At 45.2% G+C, this 13,678-nt stretch overlaps 1 protein-coding gene across 5 annotated transcripts in view; it reads right to left on the minus strand.

Moving 5' to 3' along the window:
- LOC133374724 (semaphorin-4A-like) overlaps positions 1-13,678 on the minus strand; it is an 85,793-nt gene that overhangs the window by 13,528 nt on the left and 58,587 nt on the right. For all 5 annotated transcript variants that reach the window (XM_061605922.1, XM_061605919.1, XM_061605921.1 and 2 more), the window contains 7 exons: positions 12,985-13,096; positions 12,305-12,412; positions 11,911-12,050; positions 8,823-8,992; positions 7,988-8,138; positions 2,910-3,099; positions 521-636 (listed from right to left, as the gene is read on the minus strand). In XM_061605922.1, coding sequence (XP_061461906.1) covers positions 521-636; positions 2,910-3,099; positions 7,988-8,138; positions 8,823-8,992; positions 11,911-12,050; positions 12,305-12,412; positions 12,985-13,096 — 987 coding nt within the window. The remainder of the gene's footprint in view (positions 1-520; positions 637-2,909; positions 3,100-7,987; positions 8,139-8,822; positions 8,993-11,910; positions 12,051-12,304; positions 12,413-12,984; positions 13,097-13,678) is intronic.

Below are 13,678 nucleotides of genomic sequence, written 5' to 3' on the forward strand. Positions count from 1 at the left end.
GTACTGCACTTGAGAGTGTGTAACCCCCAACACTGCTTGGGGAAGCTAGTATGGTAGCAGCACAGAATGTTCAGCTAAGGAAACTGTTTAGTTTACCCCCCAGCTTCTGTGAGGGAAGGGGAAGTTGTCCATATGGATGGGATAATAAAAACCTCACACAAGGGCAGGCTAAGGACTGGGAAGAAGTCTTGAGATGTGTGCCAGGGAATGAGCCTGGGGCCTTTTGCATGCAGCTATGGCCCTTCCCCTCAAAATAAAAGTCAGGTTCTAGTCCACATGGTCCTGAATATAGGGCTAATTTAAATAGGAATATGGCTTTTACTGTCAGACCATTGATCCATCTAGCTCAAGTGCAGTCTACACTGACTGGCAGCACCTCTCCATGGGCTCAGAAAGGGGTAATTCTCATCCCTCTGTAGAGATGCTGGGGGTTGAAACTGGGGCCTGTGGTACAAATGGCTGGAGCTACTGCCCTTCCAAAGCTTGCAGCTCCAATCCCTATCCAACAGAGGGTGCCCACCTTTTCAGGGGAGAGCAGCAGGTTTTGGACCACCTCAGGCTTCTCAAACAGCTGGATCTCCTCAATGATGTGAGCCTCCTTGCCAACAGCCACCGCTTTGTGAAGGGCACCTTTGTCTGTGGAAAGGAAAGCAAAGATATTGAGGATCAAGTTAGGCATGATGGTTTCATTTGAATGCAGTCCTGTCCCCATCGAGAGAGAGTGCATGTGTCCACGCGATTATAAGAGCACCGGGGGGGGGGCTCTGCCTCCCTGCTCGCTCCACTTGCCATTCCCCCTTGGCGCACACCCCCCACTTTTGCCTTCACCCCCTTTCCCCCTCCCTCCATTTCTCAAATCTTCCGACGTCCACTCCTATTTCCACAGCAACTCCTCCTGGAGTAAGGAAAGGGGTGTCTCTGGGGACTCCAATGGGGGAGTACGAGATGCTGGAGCCATTTGACTTCGGGAAGGGAACTGGGCTGCAGGCCCTGCCTCTCTTCCTCTCTCTCAAGCCGCTCACGCCTGCCTTCCTCCTCCAACCTGAGCAACTGCGACAGGAGAAGCTGCTCCAGGCCGTGTGCCCAGCTCCTCTGACTCCTGGTGCGGCTGCTGTTGTGCTTGGACTCCTTTCCCACCAGGGCCTCCCCTCTTCCCCTTCCCCAACTGGGTTGCTGAGCTTCCTCCTAGGTGACCAGCCTAGGTGACCGACACAGGAATGGCTGGTGCAGCGCCTCACCAACCGCCCTGCTCTCCTGCCATTTCCCCCCCTTGCCTTCTGCCGGTGAGGCTGTCAGTGCGGTGGAGAGGCAGCCACAGCAGAGCAGGATGTCCCGACTGTTCCTCCTTGGCTAACCGGGTCTGCCTCACTCCTCCACCTTGCTTGTTCCCTCACCCACTGCCCTCGCCTCCCGCCCCCCCCCCTTGCCTGCTGCAGCTACAGTAGTCATTGCTGAGGCAGGCGGCTGAAGTGCTCACACTGCAAGGACATTGTCCTGCAGGGAGGCCTGGCCTGGCGCCCTCGCCTCCTGCCCCCCACCGCCGCCGCCAAAACAGACAGCTGAAGCATTTGTGTTGCAGCTCGCTCACTTCAGCCGGCCGCCTCACCTGCCTGCTCCACTCGCCATGAACACCCCAGTTGCTGCTGCGTGCATTAATGGCGAGCGTTAACGCTTACAAATATATATATATACATAGGTAGTAAAATGTAAAAAGCCAGTGTGGTGTAGTGGTTAAGATGTTGGACTACGACCTGGGAGACCAGGGTTCGAATCCCCACATAGCCATGAAGATCCCTGGGTGACCTTGGGCCAGTCACTGCCTCAGCCTCATGAAAACCCCATTCATGGGGTCGCCATAAGCAGGAATCGACTTGAAGGCAATACATACATAGGTAGAAAAGAGGCATGCAGGTGAGGGGAGCTGAACTCTTCCCCCTCTCACAGTCCATCCTGCCCCACCCGTGGGGCTCACTTCCACTGTCAGAGCCCACCTGCAGGAGCGGTGCGGAGTTTTTTATTGACCAAGGAGAAGGAAACTATAGGAGAGAGGGAGAAACTGTTCCCTAGCCTTCACCATCCAAACAACTGCTAAACAAAGAAAGCCAAGATGGATGACGAAGGCAGCCAAAGGGCTCTACAGACAGCTTTACAGCCTCTCCTGAGAGAACCTTTAGTGTATCACCTGGTTACCTTTGGCACAATGAATGTTACATGTATGCAGCCAGCCTTTGAGATGTCAACCTTTTCTCCCCTTTATTTTACTTTATTTTTTTTGACAACAAAATGTACATAACCCAAAACTGAGAGGGATAAATCATGTACAAAATAACTTTCTCTGTCTATGAGCATACAAATAAATAATTTAAATTTTGTCACGTTTACAGAGGTTTTTAAAAGCTTTGGGAAACCTCATTTTTACGATCTGCCTGGCCATTGGATGCCATGAAGCTCCACCATTCCGCAAAAATGTATTTTTACATTTTTGTCCTTTTTCATTCAGTTTCTGCGTCAAGTTTTTCTATTAATGCTGACTGCCACACTTTTTAAATAAAAAAAACATGGGATTGATTCAGTCAAGCTCAGTAGCTGACTAAACGCAGCCCACTGTTGGGTCAAAGGAATAAAAAGGTCACAAAACAGGAGGGCACACCCACCCCATACATTTGTTTTAAATTCAGCACATCCAACGCACATTTAAAAATTTTAAAGTACATTTAAATCACATTAACTTCCCCCAAAGAATCCTGGGAACTGTGGTTTCCCCCTCACAGAGTTACCCTTAAACTACCATTCCAATGATTCTCTGGGGAAAGACGTATGCTTTAAATGTGCATTGATGTGCTTAAAATGTATGGTGTGGGCCTGCCATCCCAGGTGTCTGGGATCTACTACCAGGGCAAAAACCACACCTGTCCCAAGAAACAGCACGTTGTAGGGCACTCCAAAGGCATTCCGAGTTTGGTGCACTGTAATCCGGGTGTATTTCACGCTGTGCTTCACTAGCAGAGGTTGGTGATGGGCCGGCTCAATCTTCTCATCCATCAGGTAGTGGTCTTTCATGAACGTGAGCGCTTTATCTGAAGATGGGCCAACAGAACACTGCAGGGAGAAAAAGCCTAATCATTATGAAAGACAACAAACTGCCTTTGCTCAAGTCAGGCCACTGGCCCTTCTAGCTCATCATTGCAACCGTGCGCCAGGCGTAGCCAAGGTGGCCTCCTCCAGCGGTTGCGGGACTCCAACTCTCGTCAACACCAAATGCACAAACGGTACCCGAAAACCCATCTACTGAGATTCCACCACAGCCATCCAGCAAACCGAACAGTAAAGTTACTTTTTTTTTTTTTGGAAACCTCTCAAGTTTGGTTATGAGTAATAATGTTGTTTCTTTAAAATGATAGGGATGGAATGCATGGATAGTGTCGTTATTTAGTTTAGTCAGAAGGTGGCACCAGACTTTGTTGCATCTAGGTGAGGGATGGGATTTGCTTGTGGTTATGGATCCGATCCAATTCCGGCAGAACAGCAGGCTACTCCAACGGGTGCCTGCTCGTTTCTACCAACTTCTTAATTTATTCAATCCAAAGATGCGTACCCTGGCAAATATACTTCCCCCAAGAGATGCTACCAAGAGGCTTGCCTGACTGCCCAGAGCTACCTTGGCCTGCGCACCTCTCAACCAAGGCCCAGTGATCAAATCGCACACACCTTGGAGATCCCTCCCATAGCCCTTGGAGCCTTATCTGCGTTTCGACAATGCGGGAGCGAATCTACGTAGAAACGAGCTATGACAGAGATTCCCGTAGATTCTAGTGCCTGCACTGTGGCCTTCAACTGGCTGAAGCCAGCTGCGCGGGGGGGGGTATGGTCGCTTGAACAATGCCAGAAGACCCACTGCTCTTCAGGCAAGGCGCCTCATCTCTGCAAGCCATGACCTCTGCTGCCTCCGAGGGCTCATCTTGTTGGTGCTGCTGCCATGCAGACCGGGCTCGCAGGAGGCCGTTGTGTGCAAGGGGGTATGGATAGCCCCTAGAGCACTGAAAGGCTGCCGCTCCTCAGACGAGTTGCCTTGCTGCTGCAGGCCCCAAACATCACTGCCTCCACTGCTGCCAGCCTCAGTCCTGCTGCTCTGATTATTGGGCATGTTGCCAGCCTTCCAGACCCAATCCACCGGCTTAGCTGGTGACTCGCTTGCCCTTGCAGCTGCCCATGTGTCTTCGCCCCGGCACAGGCTAGGTCAAAGGTAAGATAGGAGCTGCGAGCTGGCAGGCCTGCAGGCAGAGGTTTGGTAGGCTCAGTGGGCCCGGGCAGGGAAGGGAAGCATGCCTGGCAGCAGGGGGGCAACTGAATCTGCTGAGCTTGTAGCAAGCATGCTCGCTTCACACACAGAGCAAACATGCAAACTATTCAAAAACCCCGTTAACAAGTCCGGAGTAAGCAGAATTCTCCCTCATACCTAATCTGGGTGAAGTCAAGTTTCCTCTGAATCTGTTGTGTTCTGAAGAAAGGCAACAACATTTTTGTCAAGCTTCCATATTAACTAGGGCGTCCTGCCAGACTTCCATCGCATTTCCTAACAGTATCAAAAGGTTCTGAGTAGTCTCGGACTATTGACAGTTGCAGGTCTTCTGTCTCCCTCCCCACAATGATCATATCCACCAGGCTGACCAAGACAGTTTCAGTCCGAAATCAGACCAGACGCAAGAATAAGAGGATTTCCCCCATCCGATTCCTTTACACTCATTCTCTGCTTAACTCTACCCTGAAAACCCCACTTTAAATAGAATTTCTAAACTTCATTCTGGAACTGGAGCAATTCGTCACGAAGGATGGAAAGATCTGTCAATTCTGGTTCTCTCAGTTTCTCAATTTTCCACTCTTAAATTCAGTTCTCCGCATTTCCGCAGCAATTTCCAAAATCCTCATGGAAATTCTTCAGCATTTTGGACTTCCGGGAAGGGTGACTTCGCTTGTGCCTGCTTTTGGGACGGGCTCCCGCCTCAAAAGAAGCTTATTCAGATATAAATCAGTCAGAACATTTTTTTTTTGACTGATGAAATTTCTCCCGGGCAGGGAGAAACGTAGAGATCAACCTCAAAGCCTGTTTTTGTTGGGAGGACTGGATTTCATTAATTTATGAGATAAGGTCCAGCCAACAATGCCGGACGGACTTTCTAACAAGCTCTATCTGCTTAAGCGATACGTTTATCTTTTCTTCAAAGAGAGAACGGACTAACAGGCAAGCACCCTTCTTTCTATTATTTTTTTTACTTGGTTTAAATTGTTGCAGCAAAAGGAGATTTGTCAGATTGATCGGCTTTGGACAACTTCTGGGTGAGATATAGCTCTTCTCTGTTATTCACGAAATTAACAGCTTATCTCTGTTTCTGTCGCAAAAAGCTGTCCTGGAAGTGCATTCTAAAGATAATAAACAGAAGAGGGATTTCTATTCCTGATTTCTATTCCGAGGAATATTATATTGTCTGGGACTATTCTTTTTTTGGTCTATTTTATTTTGACGAATCTGCTTCTTCACGACGCCACTAACTGTTTTGATGCTGGGAACTAAATTTGTTTTGCATTCTTGCACAAGAGAGATAAGGCAGGTTGCTCTGTTTATACTGTGATGTCATCAAGCCTGGAATATTAACCCAATTGTTGCTGAAATAAGAAGTGGTTCTTCTTTATTTTTGTTTTGCTTTGTTTTCGTGGTTTTAAAAATGGCAATCAAGAAAGTGGCTGAGAATCTGGAAGTAATTATGTTTCAGAAAATAATGGATGAGATTGAGATAACGAAACAAACCCTGCGACAGGGTAGTAAGGAGCTGAAAATTGAACTGAGCAAAATGACGCAGGAGCTTAAAGAAATAGGGGACCCTGTGAGAGAGGAGAATGAGATCAGAGATGAGAAAAGAAAAAATAAAGGGAAGATACAAGCCCTGGAGATTGGAACAAATGTGGAATTGGAAAAAGATCTGGAGTTTATGGATTTTAGAAATAAAATCTACTGTTTGGAATTTAACGTTATCTCTGAAGAAATTAATGAAGATATTAGAGATAAAGTTATCAATGGCTTGGATAATCTTCTGGACTGGAATGATGTGATGGAGCTTGATATAGAGAAAATCTATGGAATTAACTGCAGCCATGTGACAATGGAAAAACTCTTAAGAGATGAGCCAGTGCATTTTGTAAAAAAGAAGAACACAGATATGACTTTACAACAGTATTTCAGCAACTTATTCAGAATGGATGGCAAGAAAATATTTGGGATAGAGGAAATTCCCATCAGACTCTTATTATATGACTATGGCTACAACAGCAAGATTATTATGGAATACTGATAATGGAAGATTGGACACTGAAATTACTGGACTTAACAGGACTATTGAAGATGGAAGATGGAACTAATAGGGATAATGGAATAATGGCTATTGAAATTATTGGACCTAACAGATTCTGATGAGATGGATTAATCGAAATGTTTATTTGGACTATGGTTATGACAATAAGATTATTATAATTATTAACGAGATGGATTAATTGACATGTTTATTTGGAGAAAAATTGATAGATATATTTCTTAAAGAATTGAAACCTCTCTTTGACTTTTTGTGGAAAGAATAAAGTAATGTTTATGAGATTTGATGATTAATTAAGATAACTACTGGAGGAAAGTGATTTTATAATATGATTTAAGAGACAGGATTGTTATATATTGTAGACCTATAACTGATTTGATATGTGACAAATGGGAAGTCAACATTTTATTTTATTTTATTTTTTTGTTTAATCATTTTTGTTTTGTTTTGTTTTTTGTCTTTGAATGTTTTATGATTTTGTTTTCTATGCTTTATGAAAATTTGAATAAAAATTATTAAAAAAAAAAAAAAAGGAAATTCTTCAGCATTTTAATGCGAATCTCTCCTTATAAACACATTTTTAAATACAGTTTTAACTAATGTACACATTTTTGCAAGGAATTTCTACTCATTAATGCACTGTGGTATGCTATTTTTACTAATATATTCATTTTATGCACATTTCCCACTAATATATGCATTTTTGGAAAAAATTAGTTGGAGAACTGCACTGTAAAATTTGGGAAAATGTAAATTTTGCATCCTTATTTGCCACATCTTCTCATTCCTTCCGTTCACTGGCATCTCCTCCACAGCCAGTACCCTCTCTCTATATTTCTGATTTTATGACACGCTTGCAAAAAGGCAATCTCGACGCAAGCATCGGTACAATCTTTTACATGCAGATGTGCTCATGCACTGCTGAGCTGTGGTTAAACCATGGGCAGGGAACATTTTCCAACCCAAAGGCCACATTCCATCATGGGCAGCCTTTGGGGGAACCCATATCAGTGGTGAGTGTGGCCATAGGCTGATGTGGGCCGAGCGACAGATGCAATCTGTATAGCAGGCGACATTCCAGCCCTGCAAATGCCAGAGGTTTCTATACCCACCCACACGCACTTCCATGCAGCCCAACCAGAGGCATGATCACATTCCAGCCATGCAAAAGCACTCAAGGAGGGTGCCGGTCAGCAGTGGTGATGCGTGTGGCCTGGAGAGAGTCCCAAGGGCCAGATGGAGCCACTTGGAGGGCCATATTTGGACCCTGGGACCAAGATTCCCCACCCCTGGGTTAGCCCCTTAAAAACAAACCTTGCTGCAACACACAGAATCACTTCAAAATGGCTTTTCCTCCTTGCACATTCTGTCAAGGCGCGTATGCACAAAAAGGCCCAATGAACTGAAGGAGCTGGCAGCCAAGGACAACTGCACATCCACAGCATCAGAAAGCACTTTGTGCAAAATTCAAAAATAAAAACAGGAATGATGGGAGGATTTTTAATACATTGGTTCCACTTCAGAAACAAGACAACTCCAAGATCTGGAGAGGGGAATTTTGAAGACATCCCCAACCAGAAACCACATTCGACGATGCACTGCTCAGACACAAACAAGACACTCACCCTGCCAGGGCGGGGGTCCATGACCGGCCCGTTATATGTCATCCATCGGGAACAGTCCTTGTTTAACTCTTTGTATTTCCCATCAAAGGCTTTTTTGATACCATCAAGGCTGAAGGCGCAGACTGCTGTGCTCCCGAGGTTTCCTGACTGCCTGCAAAGAGATACACAAGCCAGTTACACCACTAGAACTAAAAGGCACTCTGCATATCCTCAGAGGCACTTTTCGTTATCTCTAATTAGCACATTGCAGAACCAAAAATGGACTGTTAGGCAGAAGTGGATGAATCTGTCAATTTTGGTCAGGTTGCCACATGCCCACATCAGTTTGCGATTTTTAAAAAAATGTCCTTAGATACATTTGTCAGCATTTTAGGTTGCATTTGTCCTAACATACACGTTTTATATGCCCTAAAATACACATTTTTGGAAGCAATTTCCCCTAATAGAATTCCTTTTTCTATGTAACTGTCATGACATACGTTACTGATCATTTTTATTGATCCTTGTTAAACAGCTTAGAGGTTTTCTTACAATCAAGCAGTGTATAAATTTGATTAAATAAATAATAAACATGCATTTTTAGGGACACTTTCCCCTAATATGTGCAACTTTTTGTACACATTTTTGGTTGGATAACTGCATCACAAAATTGAGATGAATGCAAATTCCAAAGGATAGTTGTGTTTCGGTTCACCTGTTGTTTTGGGAACTGCAAATTCAGTAGGTTCCCATTAAAATGCAAACCAAACCAAATTTCTGCCTCATCCCTCTTCCGAAGGCTAAGACCCTTCCCCTTCATCAATCAAGCCAATACAAAATATTCTCATGGCCTTACCACTGAGAAGCAAAAACACCGTAGAAAACAGCGCCTCCTCCCGGCTGAGGGAGGGCAAAAACATGCTGGATGACGGTGTAAGGGAACTGCCCTGGCTGGGTGCAGGAGAGCTGAGCTTTCAGAAATGTGGTCCACTTCTTCTGCAGCACCTTGTCTCCGCCAACATCATTCTGGAGAGGATGGAAAAACAAGCATCACGGACAAGCCAAACTCCTTCCTTCCTTTCTCTTTGTTGGCCTTCAGATAGCAGACTGCCTCAGTCCTTTTCAGGAGAAGCCCCTGGGATTGTCTGACGGCTCTTTGGGGCTTCCCAGAGGCATCTGGTTGGCCACTGCGAGAAACAGCAGAATGTGGGGGCAGGGATGTAAGAAGTCAGCGATTTCTGTTCTGACCTGCAATTGTCACGATCAGCACAGTTTCCATTCCGCTGCAGTTCACTTTCACCAAACACTATTTATTTATTTATTAAACTTGTATACCTCCCCATAGCCGAAGCTATAGAACACATGCTAAAATGCCTGGGAGAAGAGGAAAGTCTTGACCTGGCACTTAAAAGATAACAGTGTTGGCGCCAGGCACACCTCGTCAGGAAGATCATTCCATAATTTGAGGGCCACCACTGAGAAGGCCCTCTCCCTTGTTGCCATTCTCCGAGCTTCCCCTGGAGTAGGCACCTGGACGAGGGCCTTTGATCTTGAACGTAGTATACGGGTGGGTTCATATCGGGAGAGGCTTTCCTTCAGGTATTGTGGTCCCAAGCTGTGTAAAGCTTTATAGGTTAAAACCAGCACCTTGAATCGAGCTCGGAAACATACAGGCAGTCATTGCAAGTGGGCCAGAATCGGTTTTATATGTTTGGACCGTCTGGTCCCTGTTACCAATCTGACTGCTGCATTTTGCACAAGCTGCAGTTTCCAAACCGTCTTCAAAGGTAGCCCCACATAGAGTGCATTGCAGTAATCTAATTTAGAGGTTACCAGAGCATGGACAACTGAAGCCAGGTTATCCCTGTCCAGATAGAGATGTAGTTGGGCCACCAACTGAAGTTGGTAGAAGGCACTCCGTGCCACTGAGGCTACCTGAGCCTCAAGTGACAGAGATGATTCTAGGAGAACCCCCAAGCTACGAACCTGCTCCTTCAGGGGGAGTGCAACCCCATCCAGGACAGGTTGGACATCCACCATCCGGTCAGAAGAACCACCCACTATGTTATTTGTCTCACTGTCTGCTATTTTATGTAACTTACGAACTTACATTCATTTCAAGGATATATCAAGACAATGTTTTTAAAAAATCTGTCATTAATTACACATTGTTTATGGAAAAACACAACAATGTTGTGAACGAATGCTTTGTTTGACTGATTTCCATTCCTGTCCACGCATGAACACACAAACTGCAGCAATTTCTGCTTCCTTTCTCTGACACAGAATCATACAATCATACAATAGTCGAGTTGGAAGAGGCCTGTAAAGTCATCCCTATGCTGGAGTCATTAGATCAACCTTCCACAGCTTGCAGCCCTCCAGATGTGTTGAACAGTAATTCTCACTAGCTCCAGTCAGCTAATAGTCAGGGATCATAGAATCATAGAATTGGAAGGGGCCTATAAGGCCATCCAGTCCAACCCCCAGCTCCATGCAGGAATCCAAGTAAAATCAATCAAATCAAATCAAATCAAAAAAGCATCCCTGACAGTTGCTTCTCCAGCTGCCTCTTGAATGCCTCCTGCGTTGGAGAGCCCACCACCTTCCTAGGTCCTTGGTTCAACTGTCATACCGCTCTAACAGTTAGGAAGTTTTTCCTGATGTTCAGTCGAAATCTGACTTCCTGTAGATTGAGCCCATTATTCCAGGTCCTGCACTCAGGGACGATAGAGAAGAGATCCTCGCCCTCCTCTATGTGGCAACCTTTCAAGTACTTGAAAAGTGCAATCCTATCTTCCCTCAAGTCTTCTCTTCTTAAGGCTAAACGTTTCTCCAGCTAAGAGATTTCATGAAGGAGGGCTAGAAAGCATCTGATATTCAGAGGGAGACTACTTCTGAACATGGAGGTTCTATTTAATTGCCATTGGTTGATCTAGCGTCTGTGAACTTGCCCAGTACTTTTTTTAAAAAAAGAATCCAAAACTAAAAATCATTTTAGCTATCAGCCTTCACCACATCTTGTGCCAATGAATTCTCCAAATTCATTGCACACTGCGTGAGGAAGTTCTCCTGTTTGTCTGCCCTGGATCTACTCCTCATAATTTATTTATTTATTTATTTTGCATCCCGCCCTTCCTCCCAGCAGGAGCCCAGGGCAGCAAACAAAGCACTAAAACACTTTAAAACATTGTAAAAACAGACCTTAAAATACATTAAAATAAAACGACGTTAAAAACATTTTTTAAAAGCTTTAAAAACATCTTTTTAAAAGGGTTAAAAACATATTTAAAAAAACACATATTAACAAGCAATTCTAACACAGATGCAAACTGGGATAGGTCTCAACTTGTTGAAAGAGGAAAGTCTTCAAAAGGTGCCGAAAAGATAGCAGAGATGGACCTGCCTAATATTTAAGGGGAGGGAATTCCACAGGGTAGGTGCCGTCACACTAAAGGTCCGTTTCCTATGTTGTGCAGAACGAACCTCCTGATAAGATGGTATCTGCAGGAGGCCCTCACCTGCAGAGTGCAGTGATCGGCTGGGTATATAAGGAGTAAGATGGTCTTTCAGATACCCTGGTCCTGAGCTGTATTCTAGCATTATGAGAGGGGGAGAGAAAACCTTTTGCTGTCCATTATGTCCTCTGCTGTAATAAACCTCCATCACGTCTGTGTGCTCCATCCCCCCCTTATAATTACATTTTTCCTAATGAAAAAGCCCCCAAATGCTCATCATCATTAGCATTAAATTCTGACTACAGCTTCTTCTTGGGAAGCCCTCTTTCCCAATTCCAAGCACGTGATGACCAAAGGCAAGGGACAGCCACTCCACACGTGCGTCAGACGTTCAAGGGCTAAAGCTTCACCACAGAAAAGAGGCCCCAGAGCTGAGCACAAGCAAGTTCCAACTCAAAAGCTCCCTTGATTATGGAGACAGCTCACCTTGCAGACACGAGCCACCCTGGAGACGATCAGTTTCTCAAAGAAATCAAATTCCTTGGCCGTTTCCCCAAAGAAAAAATAGACTTTGTCATCATCTGAGGGGGTTGGGATGTTGAAGGAGGCCACAAAAGTTGCATCACCTGGGAGGAAGGAAGCCACACACACAAAAAGACCAGATATGAGACCCCCTTTGCCCTCCAAGGTCATGACCCAGTTGGTGCTAATCCACAAGGGAAAGCTCGTTGCCTAGGAGATGCATCTTCTCCGGGTACCAATCCATTAACATATCAGTTGCCTAGGTGACCAGTCTATGGTGGCTGGTGGGAGTTGCTGGATTCTAACTGGGGTGATTAAAGAACTGCCCCCTTCCCCAGCATCCCGCTTCTACTCTTACCATGCAGCCAGGTATCAGTCTTCAAAACTGTCCTTCTGCCCAGGGTACGAGTGATGATGGCCTCGTTCCCTTGAAAGTTGTTCCGGGTACCCGTGTAAAGTTCGCCATCTGCAAAGTGGAGACAGGACTGAAGAGGATTACTTCATCATCAGCTATTCCCAGGAGCCAGCAATAGTCCCTCTTTCTAGAGCTCTTGTATATCATTGCCACTGTTTTTGCCCTGGTTAGGCCTCACTAAAAATTTGGTCAGTCAGCGTGGTTTGCAAACAATGTCACCCTCCAGGGTTCAGCTCCCTCCCCAGGACCCCTAAAAATTAGATCTCAGCATGGGAGTCTCATCTCCCGTGTAAAGCCATGTGAAAAACATTTCCATGGGTCTGTGCAGTGGGCAGGACAATGTGTTGCATATCTTTAAACAAGAACAAATGCCCTTCTGCTATTTACAGTAAATTATTGCAGAGTACGTAAATACAGCAAGCAGACTAGAGCAGCCTTTCCTTCAGATGATTTGGACTACATCTCCCATCAGCCCCTGACAGCATGGCTAATGCGAGTTGTAGCCCCAAACACCGGGAGGGTTCCCCATTGGGGAAGGCTGCATTCGAGCCTTCAGCAATGGGTCATGAAGGCAGGTCAAACAATGATCTATGGCTTGAAAAGTGGGGGTTACAAGGGCTCACCAACAACGATTGCTGTGTTCTGGTGTTGAGGGTCAAAGGGGCAGAGACCCTTCCCTTCCAGGAGAAGCGGCTCTCCATTTGCATCAGTCACCAGGGTGAAATTCTCCAGATCCTAGCAAGGCAGGGAAAGATAAGGAGAAAGATCAAAATTATTATCATTTATTGCATTTATATACCGCCCCATAGCCAAAGCTCTCTGGGCAGTTTACAACAATTAAAAACATTAAAAGCAAATATAAAAATTTAAAAACAAATTTTTAAAAAGCAATTTAAAAAGAAAAAGAATGTTCAGAAACCAAGTACCCACTAGTCCCTAATCACTGCACACTTTGAGATACAGCATTTGGCGTTATTATTATTGTTATGTATTATAATATAATAATATGTTTTGTATTTTGAGCCCAAGCCTGCTCTTCCTCCAAGAGTTGTAGCGCAAAACAACAGGAGGTTGGAAAAGGCTACTGCAGACGATATGTGTCCGTGTCACACACAGGAGGCACCGTCTCACAAGAGGCTTTCCTACCTGCGTGAGGCAGAAAAGGGGGGGGGGCATGTCCAAAAAGACTCCAGCCATCCATGACATCGCCTCAGAAAGAGGAATATCCAGTCATGTGGCAGGGAAGAAGGAATGATCCTTCTAATTTATTTATTTATTTTATTTATTATGAGATTTGTTAGTCGCCCATCTGGCTGG

Source organism: Rhineura floridana, chromosome 22 (genome assembly GCF_030035675.1).
Source record: "Rhineura floridana isolate rRhiFlo1 chromosome 22, rRhiFlo1.hap2, whole genome shotgun sequence".
Taxonomy (NCBI): Eukaryota; Metazoa; Chordata; class Lepidosauria; order Squamata; family Rhineuridae; genus Rhineura; species Rhineura floridana.